The 15,271-nt window shown below is 36.7% G+C and overlaps 2 protein-coding genes across 2 annotated transcripts in view; one reads left to right on the top strand and one right to left on the bottom strand.

Moving 5' to 3' along the window:
• The first annotated feature begins 305 nt into the window (after nucleotides 1-305).
• pip4p1b (phosphatidylinositol-4,5-bisphosphate 4-phosphatase 1b) lies at nucleotides 306-5,185 on the top strand. Its single transcript, XM_026204541.1, has 7 exons — nucleotides 306-555; nucleotides 1,541-1,722; nucleotides 1,834-1,940; nucleotides 2,638-2,743; nucleotides 2,864-2,916; nucleotides 3,025-3,115; nucleotides 3,214-5,185. The coding sequence occupies exons 1-7, from the start codon at nucleotides 453-455 to the stop codon at nucleotides 3,358-3,360; spliced, it is 789 nt and encodes a 262-aa protein (XP_026060326.1). The 5' UTR covers nucleotides 306-452; the 3' UTR covers nucleotides 3,361-5,185.
• Nucleotides 5,186-5,656: 471 nt separating this feature from the next.
• Nucleotides 5,657-15,271, bottom strand: part of LOC113044493 (FERM domain-containing protein 7) — a 10,235-nt gene continuing 620 nt past the window's right edge. The window contains exons 2-12 of the mRNA XM_026204539.1: nucleotides 13,285-13,389; nucleotides 12,533-12,575; nucleotides 11,584-11,662; nucleotides 11,388-11,485; nucleotides 11,158-11,272; nucleotides 10,452-10,599; nucleotides 10,227-10,322; nucleotides 9,540-9,703; nucleotides 8,548-8,616; nucleotides 7,713-7,788; nucleotides 5,657-7,636 (exon numbers count right to left, since the gene is read on the bottom strand). Coding sequence (XP_026060324.1) covers nucleotides 6,590-7,636; nucleotides 7,713-7,788; nucleotides 8,548-8,616; nucleotides 9,540-9,703; nucleotides 10,227-10,322; nucleotides 10,452-10,599; nucleotides 11,158-11,272; nucleotides 11,388-11,485; nucleotides 11,584-11,662; nucleotides 12,533-12,575; nucleotides 13,285-13,389 — 2,040 coding nt within the window. The 3' untranslated portion in view covers nucleotides 5,657-6,589. The remainder of the gene's footprint in view (nucleotides 7,637-7,712; nucleotides 7,789-8,547; nucleotides 8,617-9,539; nucleotides 9,704-10,226; nucleotides 10,323-10,451; nucleotides 10,600-11,157; nucleotides 11,273-11,387; nucleotides 11,486-11,583; nucleotides 11,663-12,532; nucleotides 12,576-13,284; nucleotides 13,390-15,271) is intronic.

The raw sequence follows: 15,271 nt of genomic DNA, 5'->3' as shown, positions 1-15,271 counted from the left end.
TGCTATTATAAATTATTATTTGTATGTGAGTATAATACATCATACTATTTGTATTTATTATTATAGTGTAATAATTAACGTAACATAAAATAGGATTTAGTTTTGCACAAAATGTATAACATTCTCTAAAACAGGCAGCTTTTATAAAGGCTTGTATAGGTGAACATTAATATTTCACTGGAACTGTATGCACAGCGAACCTAATGAGTGAGAGCTAATTAAAAAGGGATCATAATTAATTTTTCAATCCTTCTGAGCTCGTCGCTTACTGGCCCAACCCTTGATCACGTGTTTGTGTTGTTATTTTTGTTGTCGACTTCCTGGTAGCAAAAAAAAAAAGTCATGTGACACTTCCTAGAGATTTATTTTCACACATCACTTCTGCTTTCCGCAACAACATTATCCAGCAGCAAACCCTAAATCCACCGCGGGATTTAGCGCTCGTTTACGGCATGGCTGACGGTGAGAGATCGCCTTTGCTGTTGGACAGTCGCTATGGAATGAACGGGCTGTCACCGGGAGACGAGACCTACCGACCTCCGAGCAAACCACAGAGTGAGTCAAACACGACCCGTTTTGACAGAACGCTTTTCGTGCTGTGTACCCTCACATCATTTTTGGGGATCTTGGGCATCGTAGGCGAATTCGAACATACGATTCGATTGGAGCGTTCGAACGCGCCTATGATGCCCACGCTCTTATGCTGACTAGCGAGACATTTATTATTTATTACTTTTATTTTAATTAATTTAGAGTACAGCGTGTGCATATTTTAAACATGTGATTTAACTTTCAGTAATCTGTAATCTGCAGATCCTGAGCACACTACAAATAGTGGCAGATTAGACAGTGTACACCAGAATCACATGACTTAAGGAATCATGATTTTTGCCCTCACACTTATCAGTGATCAGTTCAAGTAACGTTGTTATTGACTATTGAGCAATAATACAAGTTAAAATCGTTGACCATTTGTAAAAATGTTGAGTACCTAACGATCTACACAATATTGCTCTGTCTAGCAAATCCATTTTCTTTGCTTTGCTCAAACATATAAATGGCAATAAAATGTGTTAAAAAGTTGATATGGTTAGTAATGAAGGGATGCTGTTAGGTTAGGGTTTTTATTGATGTTGAATATTATTTACTTATTATTTTGATGTATTTATTTACATAATATTTTGTAATGTTTATTTAGATCATGTTTTTGTATTATAAATTGCAAAAATATCTTACTTTCTTAGCACTGAATATATTTATGTATATTTATAATTTATATAAACATAACTTCTAATTTAAGTAAAAAGTTTAGAAGCCATATCACTTAAATATTAGTGTAAATCTATTAAAGTAAGTATATTCATAAATATTGTGTAAAATAAATAAATACATAAATAAATAAAAGGTTTTAAGCATTGTTTAACCAGTTTGTATGGAAGGTTGATTCTGCCATGAAATAAAAAAAGGCTAAATATATATATATATATATATATATATATATATATATATATATATATATATATATATTGTTATTTCCCAGCGTTCCCATCAGCTCCTCCCACGTTGATGGTGGGAGAGGCTCCTCCACCGTACTCCCCGCTGGGCTCTCCGGAGAGCGGCAGTGCTGCTGTCATCAGCTGCAGAGTGTGTCAGTCGCCTATTAGTGTGGAGGGCAAAATCCACCAGCATGTGGTCAAATGCGGTGTCTGCAATGAGGCTACAGTGAGTTAACAAGCACATTCATTTAGGATTCCAGTCATCAGACATACCTAATATTATGTGTTATATTTGATTGAAAACTGTACTGGTGATATCACTTCCTGTTTTATCTAGCCCATAAAGAATGCTCCAGCAGGAAAGAAGTATGTGAGGTGTCCGTGTAATTGTCTTCTCATCTGCAAAGTCACCTCGCAGAGGATTGCCTGCCCTCGACCTTACTGGTGAGAGACATTACCATCCTTCATAAGCCTTCCAACAAAGTATTAGGTTAGGAACACACCATGGAACATATATATGTACTATTAAACTTCTTCTGTATCAAAGTATCCTGAAAAATGCATAGGTTTCTACTAGATATATCAATAATTAATTGATAATAATAAGACTTGAGCACCGAATCAGCATATTACCAGTTATATAAACCATTTATAAACAGTTGTTTTAAATTGTAATAATGAATGCAGTTCAGCTTTGCCATCACATAAATTAATGAAAATATTTTTATGAAAATAGATTATGTTGATGATTTTGCTGTATTTGTGATTAAATAAATACAGCCTTGGTGGGAACAAGAGACTTCTTTCAAAAATGTATAATCACAAATGTTATCACCACAAGTTTTGAACAGTAGCGTATATTCAAAAACATGTTTTATTATTATTTTTTTAAGTGAAATTTTGTAGAGACTGTTAGTTGGGAGATAATTAAGATTTTAAAGATTTTAATGACATTAAAGATTATTGAAACAAGGTTATTAAATATGATTGGATGCCCAGTGGTTGTTGTGCAATGATGTTGATAATGTTTTTCTTATTAGTTTTAATTATGAGTTTACAGAAATTCTGTTATTTCATGTTTTTGTGTGTGCATGTTTGACTTTTTGTTTCTTTTTTCTTTTTTCTTTCTGATGGGGATCAGTAAGCGAATTATCAATTTGGGTCCAGTTCATCCTAGTGCCGATAGTCCGAATCCTCAGCCTAGTGGTGCCAGAGTTTCCTGTGGCCACTGTGGAAACACTTTTCTGGTAAGAACTTTTTTTATATTCATGCAAAGTTGCAATATTTTAAAGCTCTTTATCATTTCATTTGAACTAATAATAGCCTTAATATAGCTGTGACCCGATGTCTCTCTGTTGTTGATTTAGTGGACAGAATTTACAGATCGGACATTGGCTCGCTGTCCACACTGCAAAAAAGTGTATGCTAATTATTATCCATAGACCTTCTTTTATTTAGTACCAGCAGTTACAGTCACTGGCTGCGAGTCAATTAATAACATGTAATTCAATATTTTTCATCCATGCAGCTCATCGATTGGCCAGAGGTACCCTAGAAAGCGGAGTTTGATATGTTTCCTGCTGTGCTTGATCTTCATTATAACGACTGCAGGATTGATCGTAAGAATAAAAGCATTTTTAGAGTTCATTATTTCAAAACGCACCATCATTTCGGAATACCAGGAATCCCCTTTTCTGTGTTCTGTTTCTCTTTTTAGGCTGGCACGTGGAGGAAGGCTCTGACATATAATGGGATTTATGCCTCCTGGGTACTTTTCATTCTCTTGGTGCTGATCACTTTGGTCAGAGCTTTACATTGGGCCTGCATGAAAATCAGTGAACCGCTGCACAGCTACTCATCATAGGAGTGATGGATGTGGAGGAGGAAGAGGTAGCAATGAAGTGCAAGCGACGAGAGTAAAGAGAAACGGAGCAAAAAGATGTTAATAAAGTGCTGCTTTGTCTGGAAAATATCCAAGACATATTTCACCCCCAAATCAATTATTATTTTGGATAATAATAGTAATTATAATATAATTTTGATTTGGGGGTGAAATGTGACCACTTTTCACCCGAAAGATTGCCCCCCCCTCCACCCTTTTTTTATTTGATACACTACTCTTCTCTGAACTGATATCAAATCCAATTCGCCAACATTCCTGATGGGAATCTGCTTCCTAACCACTACAGAGTTAGAAAAAGCATAGAAAAAACTATATTTCAGCCTTGTCAGTAGGATAATAACTTCTAGTTTAGTTGCACAATCAGTAACTACTGACACAGGCTATTTTTGCACCATGAATTGAGATCACACAAATATATGGAAACGTTACAGTCAGAATGAGAGATTGTGGCTGAATTGCTGAAACACAAAGTGTAAGTGCCTCATGTGACCATGTGCACTGGTGTTAAAACTTGTACTGCAGGAACGGCAACTTTTAGCTTTATTGGAAAACCCTGACCTTGCACATAAAATGAAGGGTATGAGCAAGAAAAAGGAAATGGAAACACACTGAAACATTTGGAAGGTTTAGAAAAGAGGAGAAACAAAAGCATTTTTTTTTTTTTTTTTTTGCATTTTAGTGCTATTATTGGAATGTGCTATAGATTGAACCATAGGCAAAGATGAATTGATTATTCTTTCAGTGTAGTTTATTGCTTTTCTGTAGATATTATTCAGTGACTCTATAGGGGTTTCTTCTTGTCTGTGGCCCAAGTTTAGACCAAACCTTTACCTTCCTTTTCTTCCTCCTACAGCATTCAGCATTATGCTTTGCTTACTAACTAATAAAGATCAAATATCCAACACAATGCAATATTAGAGATAATTTTGAGATTCCTAATGATCCTTGTGCTACTTTTGTTGATGCTGTTTTTTAATCAGACATTGCTGCTCATAATTTGTACTTGTCTGTGGTTATATAGGTATAAAGCTGCATTAAAATCTTCTCTTTTATATGTTGCGAAGACCTTCAACATTACCTAGTAAAGTAGTATGGGAAGATATTTTTTAATTACAATTTTGACTTAACATTTTTTCCTTTTCTTTTTCTCTGTTTGGCACAATCTGCACATATAAACTGTTAAATGCTAATGACTGTAAAAACTCATAAAAAAATTGCTGTGATTAATATCTATACTGTCTGAAAAAAGTGTGCAAAAATCGTACAACAGTCTGTCACTGGGACAACTTCATACCTTATCAAGCTTTAAATTAATAAGAAGTAATAATAGGCCTAGAATCCTTTGAGGGTAAATAAGGTACAGTTGTACCAAGTTGTACCAGTGACAAGCTGTTGTCATTTTTTGCCCATTATTTTGGAAAGTGTAATCCGATGTAAATGTACCGGCTGACAAATCATGTAGGCTGAAATGAACCTCTTGCACTGCACTCTTAATGAAGATACAGTTACTAATAGACATAGTACTTGTACCTGTACCTATTCTGTGAAATTCAGAAGTGACCAGTATGTTTTTATTTTTGCAGAGTTTGATTTGTTTACATGAGTGTGCAGTTGTAGTACTGTGCATTTACTCTTAATTTTTTGTTGAAAATGTTAGATATATATCTATATATATATTGTTGCACTACATTTTAGCGATTTCGCTAACAGAATCTAACCTTGTCATTGTTGATTTTGTTGTTGATAATTTTTGTATTTTCCTTTGTGACTAAAATGTTTAACAATCTCTTGAGTATTCGTGTGTGTGTGTGTTGGGGTTTTGACTTATTTTAATTGACAAACAGAATGAAATACTATAATGAGAAGCCAGAGAGAAGTTGCTTATGAAAGTTACAATATGCAAACATTCAACTGAACATGGTAGTGGTTTATGAGCATGACTTTTTTTAATAAATGACAAAACGTAATACATATCTTTATCATAATACTTATCACTATGGTAGCACAGATGGCCAAGAAATAATTGCTAATGTTTTCCAGCCACACAGACATCTGAAAATCGGTTTTAATTGTCAGCTGTCTGAGTTAAGTTACATTATTATGGACTTGGCTTAACTTTACCTGAAAATGAAGATTTAATTTCAATCACCACAGAATGATTATTTACTCAGTACATATTTAGTACATTTTATGGAATAATAATACTAATTAAAAGTATAGTTTACAAAAAAAAAAAAAAAAAAAAAAACGATCTAAACACCCCCATGTTTTTAAATTCTGTGCAACTCAGATTGAAAGAATATCCAATCCACTCCTATCATGGTGGATGTATGTGTTGAGTCTTTTTATTTGGTCCATCCAGTTCACAACATGATGCATTCATGCATCTGACGGATCCAGTTCTGGAGTTCCTTTTCTTTTTGTATTCCACAGAAGAAAGAAATTCATACAGGATTGCAACGACATGTTGGTGAGTAAATCATAACAGAATTTTCATTCTGGGGTAATCTGTGCCTTTACATAATTTAATAAAAGCAGCTTACAACAAAATATAACTTTAGATCAAAGGTGCAAATCAAGTTGAGATGTATTATTTACAGTAATAGACACCTGACTAGTGTGCCCCCTCTGTTTTTGATACTGCCCCACACTCTCAGAAAAAATGATACAAAACCTGTCACTATTGCCGCATCCTTTCAAAAGGTTCTACTATGTATAATTTAGGTCCGAGGTGTCCAGTCCTGCTCCTGGAGGGCCATTTCCCTGTGGAGTTTAGCTCCAACACCTTTCCTGCCTTGAAGCTTCTAGTGATCCTATTAGCATCTATGGTTCCAAGAAGAAACTTTTATATCCATGGAACCTTTCTATTAAACAAAGGGTTCTTTACAGTTAAAAAACATTCTTCAGATGATTATGTTCTTCACATTTCTTAAAAAAAAAAAAATGGTTCTTTTAAGAACGGTCCACTGAGAGGTTCTTTGGAGAACCAAACATTTGTTGTTCTGTGACATCACTGCAAATTTTCCCCTTTTGGAAGAGTGCAGGCACAGGATTGGCACCTTTAATGTACCTAATATGAATCCTTTATGGTATGCTTACTCTACCATTACTTCTAAAAGTGCAAGGTCTGCAGGCCATCAAATGTTTATATTATTTGTTTAGTGATTTTTTGTCACGATTTTGCACATGGCTACAACTTCAGAACCTTAACGGTGGTGAGAGTAGTGTTCTCCTCATCATTCGGGCAGTCCAAGTCCTCTTCCTCTCCATCCTCTTCATCAAGTTGGAGACTTCCAGAAGAAAAGCGCATGCGCGCCAGCGGACCAGAACGCACCACTTTACCCAGTGCAGGAAAGTAGGGGTAGAAAGTGTCTGAATCTGAATCACTATAACTACCTGTGCCGAGCACACATAAAGATGTGGGTCTTTCTGGGAGTGGGGCGGGACTTAGAGGAAGGTAGGTGGGTCTGGTAGGGACCTGGTGTCGAGAAAGGTGTGGATAATATCCTAGAGGGCGATACTCGGATGCATAGGCAGCGGCGTTGGAGGCCAGTGTAAGTCGCTGGAATTCGAAGTCTGGTTGACTTGAGGCTCGACGTGGCAAGCCGGTCTGAAAGGTGGAGTCGTCGCTGTAATGGCCCGCTTCCACTCCACTCAAGTCCAATTTCCTATTCAACCCAACCCTTAGTCCAAGTCCTCCTCTGGGGTACAATCTCGATTCTCCCTGGCCGGCAGGACGGAACCTTTCCTGCTGCTTTTGTAGTTGTGGTGACAAGCAAGAGGACGGTGATGACGAATGGGCAGTTTGTCTGGGGAAATATTGCAGAGGCACATGGTTGTGATGGGTTTGAGGCAGTCGGTCTAGGGATGAGGACGTGTGGTCTTGCAGCAGGTACGGATGAGTGGCGAGTGGGAAGGTTGGCAGCACTGGGTGGAACTGCAGATGGGGCGTGTTAGGATAGAGGAGCACAAGATGCTGGGCGCTAGGAGACAATCTTCTCTTTGCCTTTTGTCTCTGAGCTCCTCTACTACGATGTTCTGCTCCTGATGTGGAAAGGGAACGGAGCTTGGGCGAAGCAGAGTTGCTTGAGAAGGCAGGATTTCGTGACAAGGGCCTGGTTCGTTCCAGCTCATTAGCGAACATGACTTCCACAGCGGATAGGCTGCGCTTTGCTACGCCTGTCTGTTCGCTGTGTTGCCCAGCAACGGTTGGGTCGGGAGGTAGATGCCCATACAGCTATGAGAGAAAGAAACAAATGTGAGAAACACGATCCAAAAAAACAAATACGAAATGCAAGTAACTAGTAAAATACCTGCTTGGAGACGTCAGTCAGTATGTCAGGAGAGGATCTGCACTGTCGAGTGTCATATTCAGACTTGCAGTAACTTCTGAAAAAAAAAAAAGCAAAACATGCTGTAGATGCAGTGGAAAACAAAGCCCTTCAGCACTGTCCAATTCCCTAAAGACTCTGTTATAAAATATTAAAACAAATTGTAGTGTTCAAAGACAACTTTAAACCGTTTGCAGGTTAATATGCCCTACACTCTCATAAAAAAGGTACAAAATCTGTCACTGGGAGAGCACCCTTTCAAAGGGTACAGCGATGTACCTTATTTACTCATAAAAGGTGCATTTTAGTACCTTAAGTGTACATATTTGTACCTAAAGCATACAAATTAGTATGTAAATGTTACATATTAGTGCCTTTTGAAAGGGTACTGCCACAGGGACAGCTTTTGTACATTTTTGTGTAAAGTAGTGTAGTGTAAAGATGTCAAATCTGCGGTGCATTTGAAATTGTTCTGTTGGTTTCCCAGGTTGTATAATCCCAAATAGTGCCCTTAAAGTGTACTTATGTTGACTTGAAATGGTCATCACTTGTCCATTAATGACACTTTAGGGTGTCTTATTTGACATTTTATGTTTCAGATGTATGCTCATGAGGGCCTTTGTTTAAGTGGCTCAACGTAGTAATGTTGACTCAACCACTGGTTTTAGTTCAGGACTACCTAATTGTCAAAGCAAACAGAAGACAATTGTATTATTTTTGCTATTCTAATTATTCCTATTAGTGGCTTAGAAACTACATGTACAATTTATGCACAAATGTATTCCCACAACACACAATACCCAACTTAACATCTTACCTTTCAAAAGGCAAATGTTTCTTGTCTCCAGAGCCTACACACTCGAGAAGCTGCTTCTGAGTCCTGCCACTACAATACCACAATCGCAAGAATAAAAAGAGACAACTGTTACTGATCAAAAAATATATAATCAAACCTAGTTCTTTCTATTTTAATTAATAATGTCGTTAAGCTAGATTTTCAGCATCGTTTACCCCAGTATTTAATGTCACATTATCCTCAAAAATCTTTCTTAACAGCTGATTTTTTTTTTTTTTTTTGCGTAAGAAACATTATTATCAATGTTGAAAACAGTGCCTCTTAATTTTTTTATTTGTGGAAACAATGCAAAAAATATTTTTGGGGATCCTTTGATGTATAGAAAGTTCAAAAGGACAGGATTTATTTTAAATATTTTTTTGATCAATGTAAATGTCCTTACTGTCATTTTGTGATCAATTTATGGCATCCTTGTTGAACAGACGTATGAAACTTTCGAACTGTAGTGTATAATTGCTAATACATGAATCAAGCTCACTCAGCAGAATGCTGCCCATTTCTTACATGGTTTCCACTTATTATTTTATTATACTGCTGTATGTGGGCAGAGATATATTATACAGAAGACTGAAATCACTCACAGTGACATTAACTTCTGCATCAAGCCTACACTCAGCTATCGTATCTGATCATATTGCCACATACTGTATATGTAATATGATCATATTGTTCATTCTCATCAAATTAAACTTTTCTCAACTTTGTCATATCGCTAGACACACCCACTTCTTGTTGCCAGAGATTACCATCACTCATTTTCCCAGTTATCATCAGCTCTCAGTAAATATTTCACACATATAAAGCAATGACTAAAGTCTCTTGATGTGTGTTTAGTAAAGAAGATTATAACCATTACAATCTCTCAGAAGGTTTATAATCATATAATATAAAGTATTAGACAACTGGGGCTTCTCATTGCATTTCACAAAATCTGAAGTCTGCCTTTCAAATACCTGTATCTGAAACTGGATCCTTTGCTGGACAGAATGGACCTTTGATGTGTCTTGGGCTCTTCGGCAAGTCTGAAGAAAGCATGATACTCCACACACAACTTCCAGAATGCCTTACACACATCTCTGCTGGCCATGGAAAATTCAACAGTGTCTCTCCTTGAAGGCTAACACAATAAGAGTTGAGTCAATGATAGATGAGGATATTACTGATCATTCCATGCAGTCTTCTTTTTGTTGAACGTTAAAGCATTTTCAGCCTCAAATTATTTTTTTTTATCCTTATTCTTTCTTATTAGAAATACATTCCTATTTTTATGGAAATCGTCAATATAAAATATCTGAAATTGTACCACTTGATTGGATTGGATTATTTAATATGACAAACAAAAGTTGTGCATCTGCCTTCTTGCATTTTCTGATGTTTATCTTCCGTTTATTTTATATCATTCTGTTGTCTATCATGATAAATTGCTTGTGCTGTTCCTCATTTGTAAGTCTGCCAGCTTTGACTAAAAGTGTGTGCTAAATGACTAAATGTAAATCTAGAAGTCAGCACAGTCTCTCTGCAGATATAATACATAATGAGAAAGATTATTTCAAGTGTTGCTGAGGAACTATTGTATTCTTTTCCCCACAGATTCCATTGTAAATACAGCTGTTGCCATGGAGGGATAATTTTTGTCTCACCCCGCTCTCAGTGTGGAGTTTGATGAGGAAATGTTTCCTCTTGAAGCTCAGCTTTCGGATCTTGGCCCAGCTGAAGGTATTGATCTTTGTGTTTCCCTGATAACGGCATAAACATAGAAGAGAGTTTACATTTCTAAGCTGCATTTGTGGTTGCTTTGTGTGATTTTAATGCATATTTTTTTCAATTAGAAAGCTAAGGAGTAAGCTTATATTTGTGTATATTACCTGAAAAACGAGTACTCCCATATGTGTGACAGCGAGGTTGATCCTCATGCCTTCTCCATCATGGGCCGGGTGGGGGCGAATACCGTACATGTCCATTTTCCGGGCAACCTCCAGCAAATGCACATCTGATTCAGCAGGAGCGTGACCTCTGACCCAATAAACAAAATCATTGTCGAATGTACAAATGTTCTCATTTGAGTTTTGATTTGGTAACTAAGACCTTGTTTACACAGCAGGTCTTGATGCCCAATTCTAATTTGTTGCCTATATCCAATTCTTTTTGACCATCCATTTACACTTTCTGTCAATTGTGACCCTAATCCGAATCATGTGGTTACACTTTCCATACCATCTTAAACATTGTGCATGCTTAAAGAATAATATGACATCATTAAACCATGAAGTAGTGCTAAATTGTCGCAGTTTTAATCACAGAATACAGAATGCAATGCCTCAGAACATCCAATCTGCCTGTTTACACGACACATATTGTCACATTGGCACATACAGCGACTAATGTAATCCATACATACAAACAAAACAATAATAAATAAGTTCAGAAATTAAGTGTTGTATAATAAAATGTAATGACACAGGGGGAAAGTATATTATTACATTACAATACATTACATTCTACATTATATATGGATGTCAGTGGTAATATTATTATTCTGGTATACTTGCATGGTGTGTGGCTGTATCTTACCTGTGCTTTTTGTGAAAACGAATGATTTTGTGGTCCAAGTATTCTTGGTTTGGCACATATTGCTTATTTTCAAGATGATGAGCATCCAACTCTTCGTCATAATCCCCGATTTCTGCTGCAAATGGGGACAGAGAGGGAGAAGTATAATGTGCATATGATAATCACAGGCAGGATTTGAAAGCATTTTATTTTGATGCTAATTAGACATTCAATGAGGTAAGTGGGGCTACCTTGCAGTATATGAGAGACCAGCAGGGCGGCGCCATTATCGTTACAGGTAAGGCTACCATTTGACAGATCCTGTTTGATCTGAAGGGCAAATAGATACCTGTATAAAAGAGGCAGCAGTCAGACTGAACGCAGATGACCTATCACCATCTATTAATCTGCCTATATATATCAGACAATCATGTGCGTGTGGTTTACCTTGTTAAGCCTCTCTGCAGTTGTCCTGGGTCAGGAGGGAAAAACTTCACTATAAAATGGAAAGCCACATCACTGATATCTATGGATGAGAAGCATCTTATTAGACCCATAAAACTAGCATTAAGCCTTTTTTATTAATAAGCTTAACGTTCACTAAAGGCAAAGGATTAAGTGGATGGTTGGGTTGTGGTCTAATAGTTAAGCATCTGTGATGTTAAATTAAAGGTTCAATCCAGGAAAGAACTGAATTGATAATTGGTGAATACTAACTTCTGAGATAACATATTCTACAGTAAGCATCTAGGGTAGGGGAGAGTGGGGTAAGATGTGCCAGGGGATATGTTCTCAAGATACAGTATATTTAAAAGTATGTTAATTTTCAAAAAATTTTGCTGACTTGCTAAAAAGCATGTCAGCAGCATTTCTAGCTGTTGATGTAGTTTTCTACAGTATTAAGTGTGTTATAACAAAGAGTTTGGGGGCATATTGGATCACTAAATTATTAAATAACTTTTTATGGAAACCCTATTTTAATCCTTCCGTCATAAACCTTTCTCCTTGCCAATAGTAAAACTTAAGCAAAACTAATGCATCACTCCCCATTCACCACTAGCATAACCACTAGCCTTACTTTAGTGACCACTTCTCTCTATTAACTAGCTGCTTATTACCATGCATATTACTAGCATATTGGCTGTTTATTAGTACTTATAAATCATATATTAATGCCTTATTCTGCATGACAATTTTAATACCACATAATCCTACTCTGTAACTTAAACTTAACAACTACCTTACTAACCATTAATATTCAGTATATTAGGAGTTTAATAGGCAAAAGTTGTAATTAATAATTAATAGTGAGAAGGTCCCCAAACTAATGTGTGACCTAAACAATTAACCAAGTGGACCTTGTCACACAAAACAAAAATGACATAATAAAACTCACTTTTGATTTGCTTAGCCACTGGTTTCAGGAGTTCAAGCCAAACCTGTAGAAGAAACAGTATCTTATTTCATTTTCTATGGGTGCAGCAAACACCTATCTATTTTACAAGTGTACATAGCAACTATTTCAAGGGACAGTTCACTAAAAATAAAAATTCTGTCATTTGTTCAACTGTTCCAAACCACATTTTCTTCAGATCAAATTTGAAGTCATTATTCATTAAATAATCTTGCCATGCAATGAGCTATTAACCCAAGAACAGCTGCAACAAGATCAATGACTTAGTGAACTGATCAAATCAGGAAGAACTGTGAACAAATCATTCATATCAGTTCTTGAACCGGATGAACTGACTTAAAAAAATCTCACCCAAAAGACCATCACTACTCTTGTAAAGTCATTGCAAAGAGTTTGATGTCAGTGACTATTTATTCAAATTGGAACATCACACAAGTCAAATGGACCATTTATTGACACCTTTATGGTGCTTTTGCATCCTTTTTAAGGCTTAAAAGTTCTAGACTCCATTAATAATAATTGTAAAAAAAAAAGTGGCCATCTATATTATAGAAGATTTCTTCTTTGGTGTTCCACAAAAGAAAGAACGTCAGGTTTGGAGCAACACAAGGATGAGTAAATTATGACAAAATGTTTATTTTGGAGGGGTGAAATATCCCTTTAAGTATAGGCTCTGCTGTTTTTGATCAAACTCTGTTATTGACTTCATTGACAGGTTAAAGGTTTTGACTCACATAGCTGCCAGTATGGTGACGAAACTCCAGGCCAAAGTACTCTTTCTCCAGCAGCTTTAGATGACCACACACCTTATTGAAGAAATCAGAGCCCAGAATCTTTCTCTGTGGGAAGATATAGAAGAATAAATCAAAATACAGAGATGGAAACCCTTTATTTATCTTACATGTCATTTCAAAATTGATATTCGTCTCAGTGCTACTTCAATGTTATTTTTGACTGATGTGACTGCAGTGTCACTGTGAAATTACTCCTCAGATTTGCTTCTTTCTTCCATCTCCATTACTTGATGCGGGTGGTAATGAGATGGTGATGCGATTTGAGCAGAATGTGACTCTTAGAGCAACTTTCTCTGGTAATTGAATCTGCAGCAACTGAACTCCTTAAAAAGAATTATGGGGAAGTCAGATGCTCACTGAGTCAGCCTGAAAATACAGGGTTGCTATCTGATGAGTGTGTTTGTGGGCACATATGATTGTGAGGATGTGTTCTTGAACCCTGTATTTACTGTGACAGTGGGGCATAGAACCTCCCTATTATCTTGTCAAAGACAGGGAACATAAGAAGAAGATAGAGGGATTAAGTCTTGAACAAGCATGAGAGGTTGAAACACATATCACAGTACAAAGATAGATCTGTGACTCTCATAGAAGGGTAACTTTATGCCAAAATTTGTGAGGACATAATGGATGCTTTCTTGCACTGTTTATTCAGGACAAATGGGATATTTAACAGTGAATCGTCACAGATTATACACTTAAATTCAATGCTAGCTTTACTTTGAGTCCACTGAACACAATCTACATCAAAATACTCAACATTTATTTTTACAAAAAAAGTGAGTGGTGCTTGTCTGTGCAAAAGCTGATACCATGATGCCAGGTAGCAGCATTATTTTAGTATTACTTATATACCATTATAGTAGTTATTAATAGAATAAATAATTTGAATTAGCTTTTAATGTTATAATTTTTTTTTTACGTTTTAGTAATTTTGTTTTGCATTTTTGGCATGTGTAAGTGTAAGTTTTATCTTCTAACATTCAAATTCATTTCTTTTTAGGCTATTAAAACAAGTGGAAACTATATATTTTTTCTCTTTTAATGTCAATTAATTGCATTTTCCACCTGTTTTTAATTAATCCATGCGGATGAGGGAGAAAAATAAGAAGCTAAAACCAGCCTGTGCTGGTTGGCTGGTCTTAGTTGGTTTAAGATGGTCAGTGGTGTTCAGTTGGTTAATTGGTCAGCTTTTCTAGCTAAGCCCCCTCTGAAACCAGCCGTGACCTGGCTGGAACACCATCTAAAACCAACCAATCGGCTTAGGCTGGTTTCCATTGGTTCTTTCAGCAGGTATTGCTTAATAACTCCTCCCCTCCACAAACCACACAATCTGAGGTGTCATTAATTTCAATATACTACTTAAGTGTATGAAAAAAAACCTAATCCAATAATAATAATAGCGAGCAACACTAAATATGCTGAAATTACATTTTCTTGACCAAGAATCAATCGAAAAACGGATAATCTCTCTACCTCTTTCTCTCTGATTTCTTGTATTTTCCACTGCCTCTTTACTAATTGCCTGTTTTGCCTGAGGATGTAGGGGAACGCAGGCGTGCTCTCTGGAATGAGGCCATGCAGGCCAAGCTTCTGTTCAGTGCTGGCCATGATATTTACCACTATTCAGACACACACATGCCTCACGGCTACTAACTCACTCACTCACTCACTCACTCACTGTCTTTTTTTCTGTCTATCTCCCCACCCCCCTGATTTTATATCTCACCTGCTTTTCTGACTGGTAGGACAAGGCTCTGCTGTGCAAAAGCAGTGAAAACCCCCAGGCATGTACACACTCATACACACACAGCATCCCCCATGAAGCAGAAGCAGCACGTGGATAATGGGACATGAAATGATGCTCCTTTACAAGCAAAACACAGCTGGACCAAAAGTAAGAGAGCCCCCACCCCCAAACACACAC

The sequence above is a fragment of the Carassius auratus genome, chromosome 26 (assembly GCF_003368295.1).
Source record: "Carassius auratus strain Wakin chromosome 26, ASM336829v1, whole genome shotgun sequence".
Taxonomy (NCBI): Eukaryota; Metazoa; Chordata; class Actinopteri; order Cypriniformes; family Cyprinidae; genus Carassius; species Carassius auratus.
The sequence above is the reverse complement of the archived record's forward strand: the minus strand, read 5'-3'. Positions and strand labels throughout refer to the sequence as shown.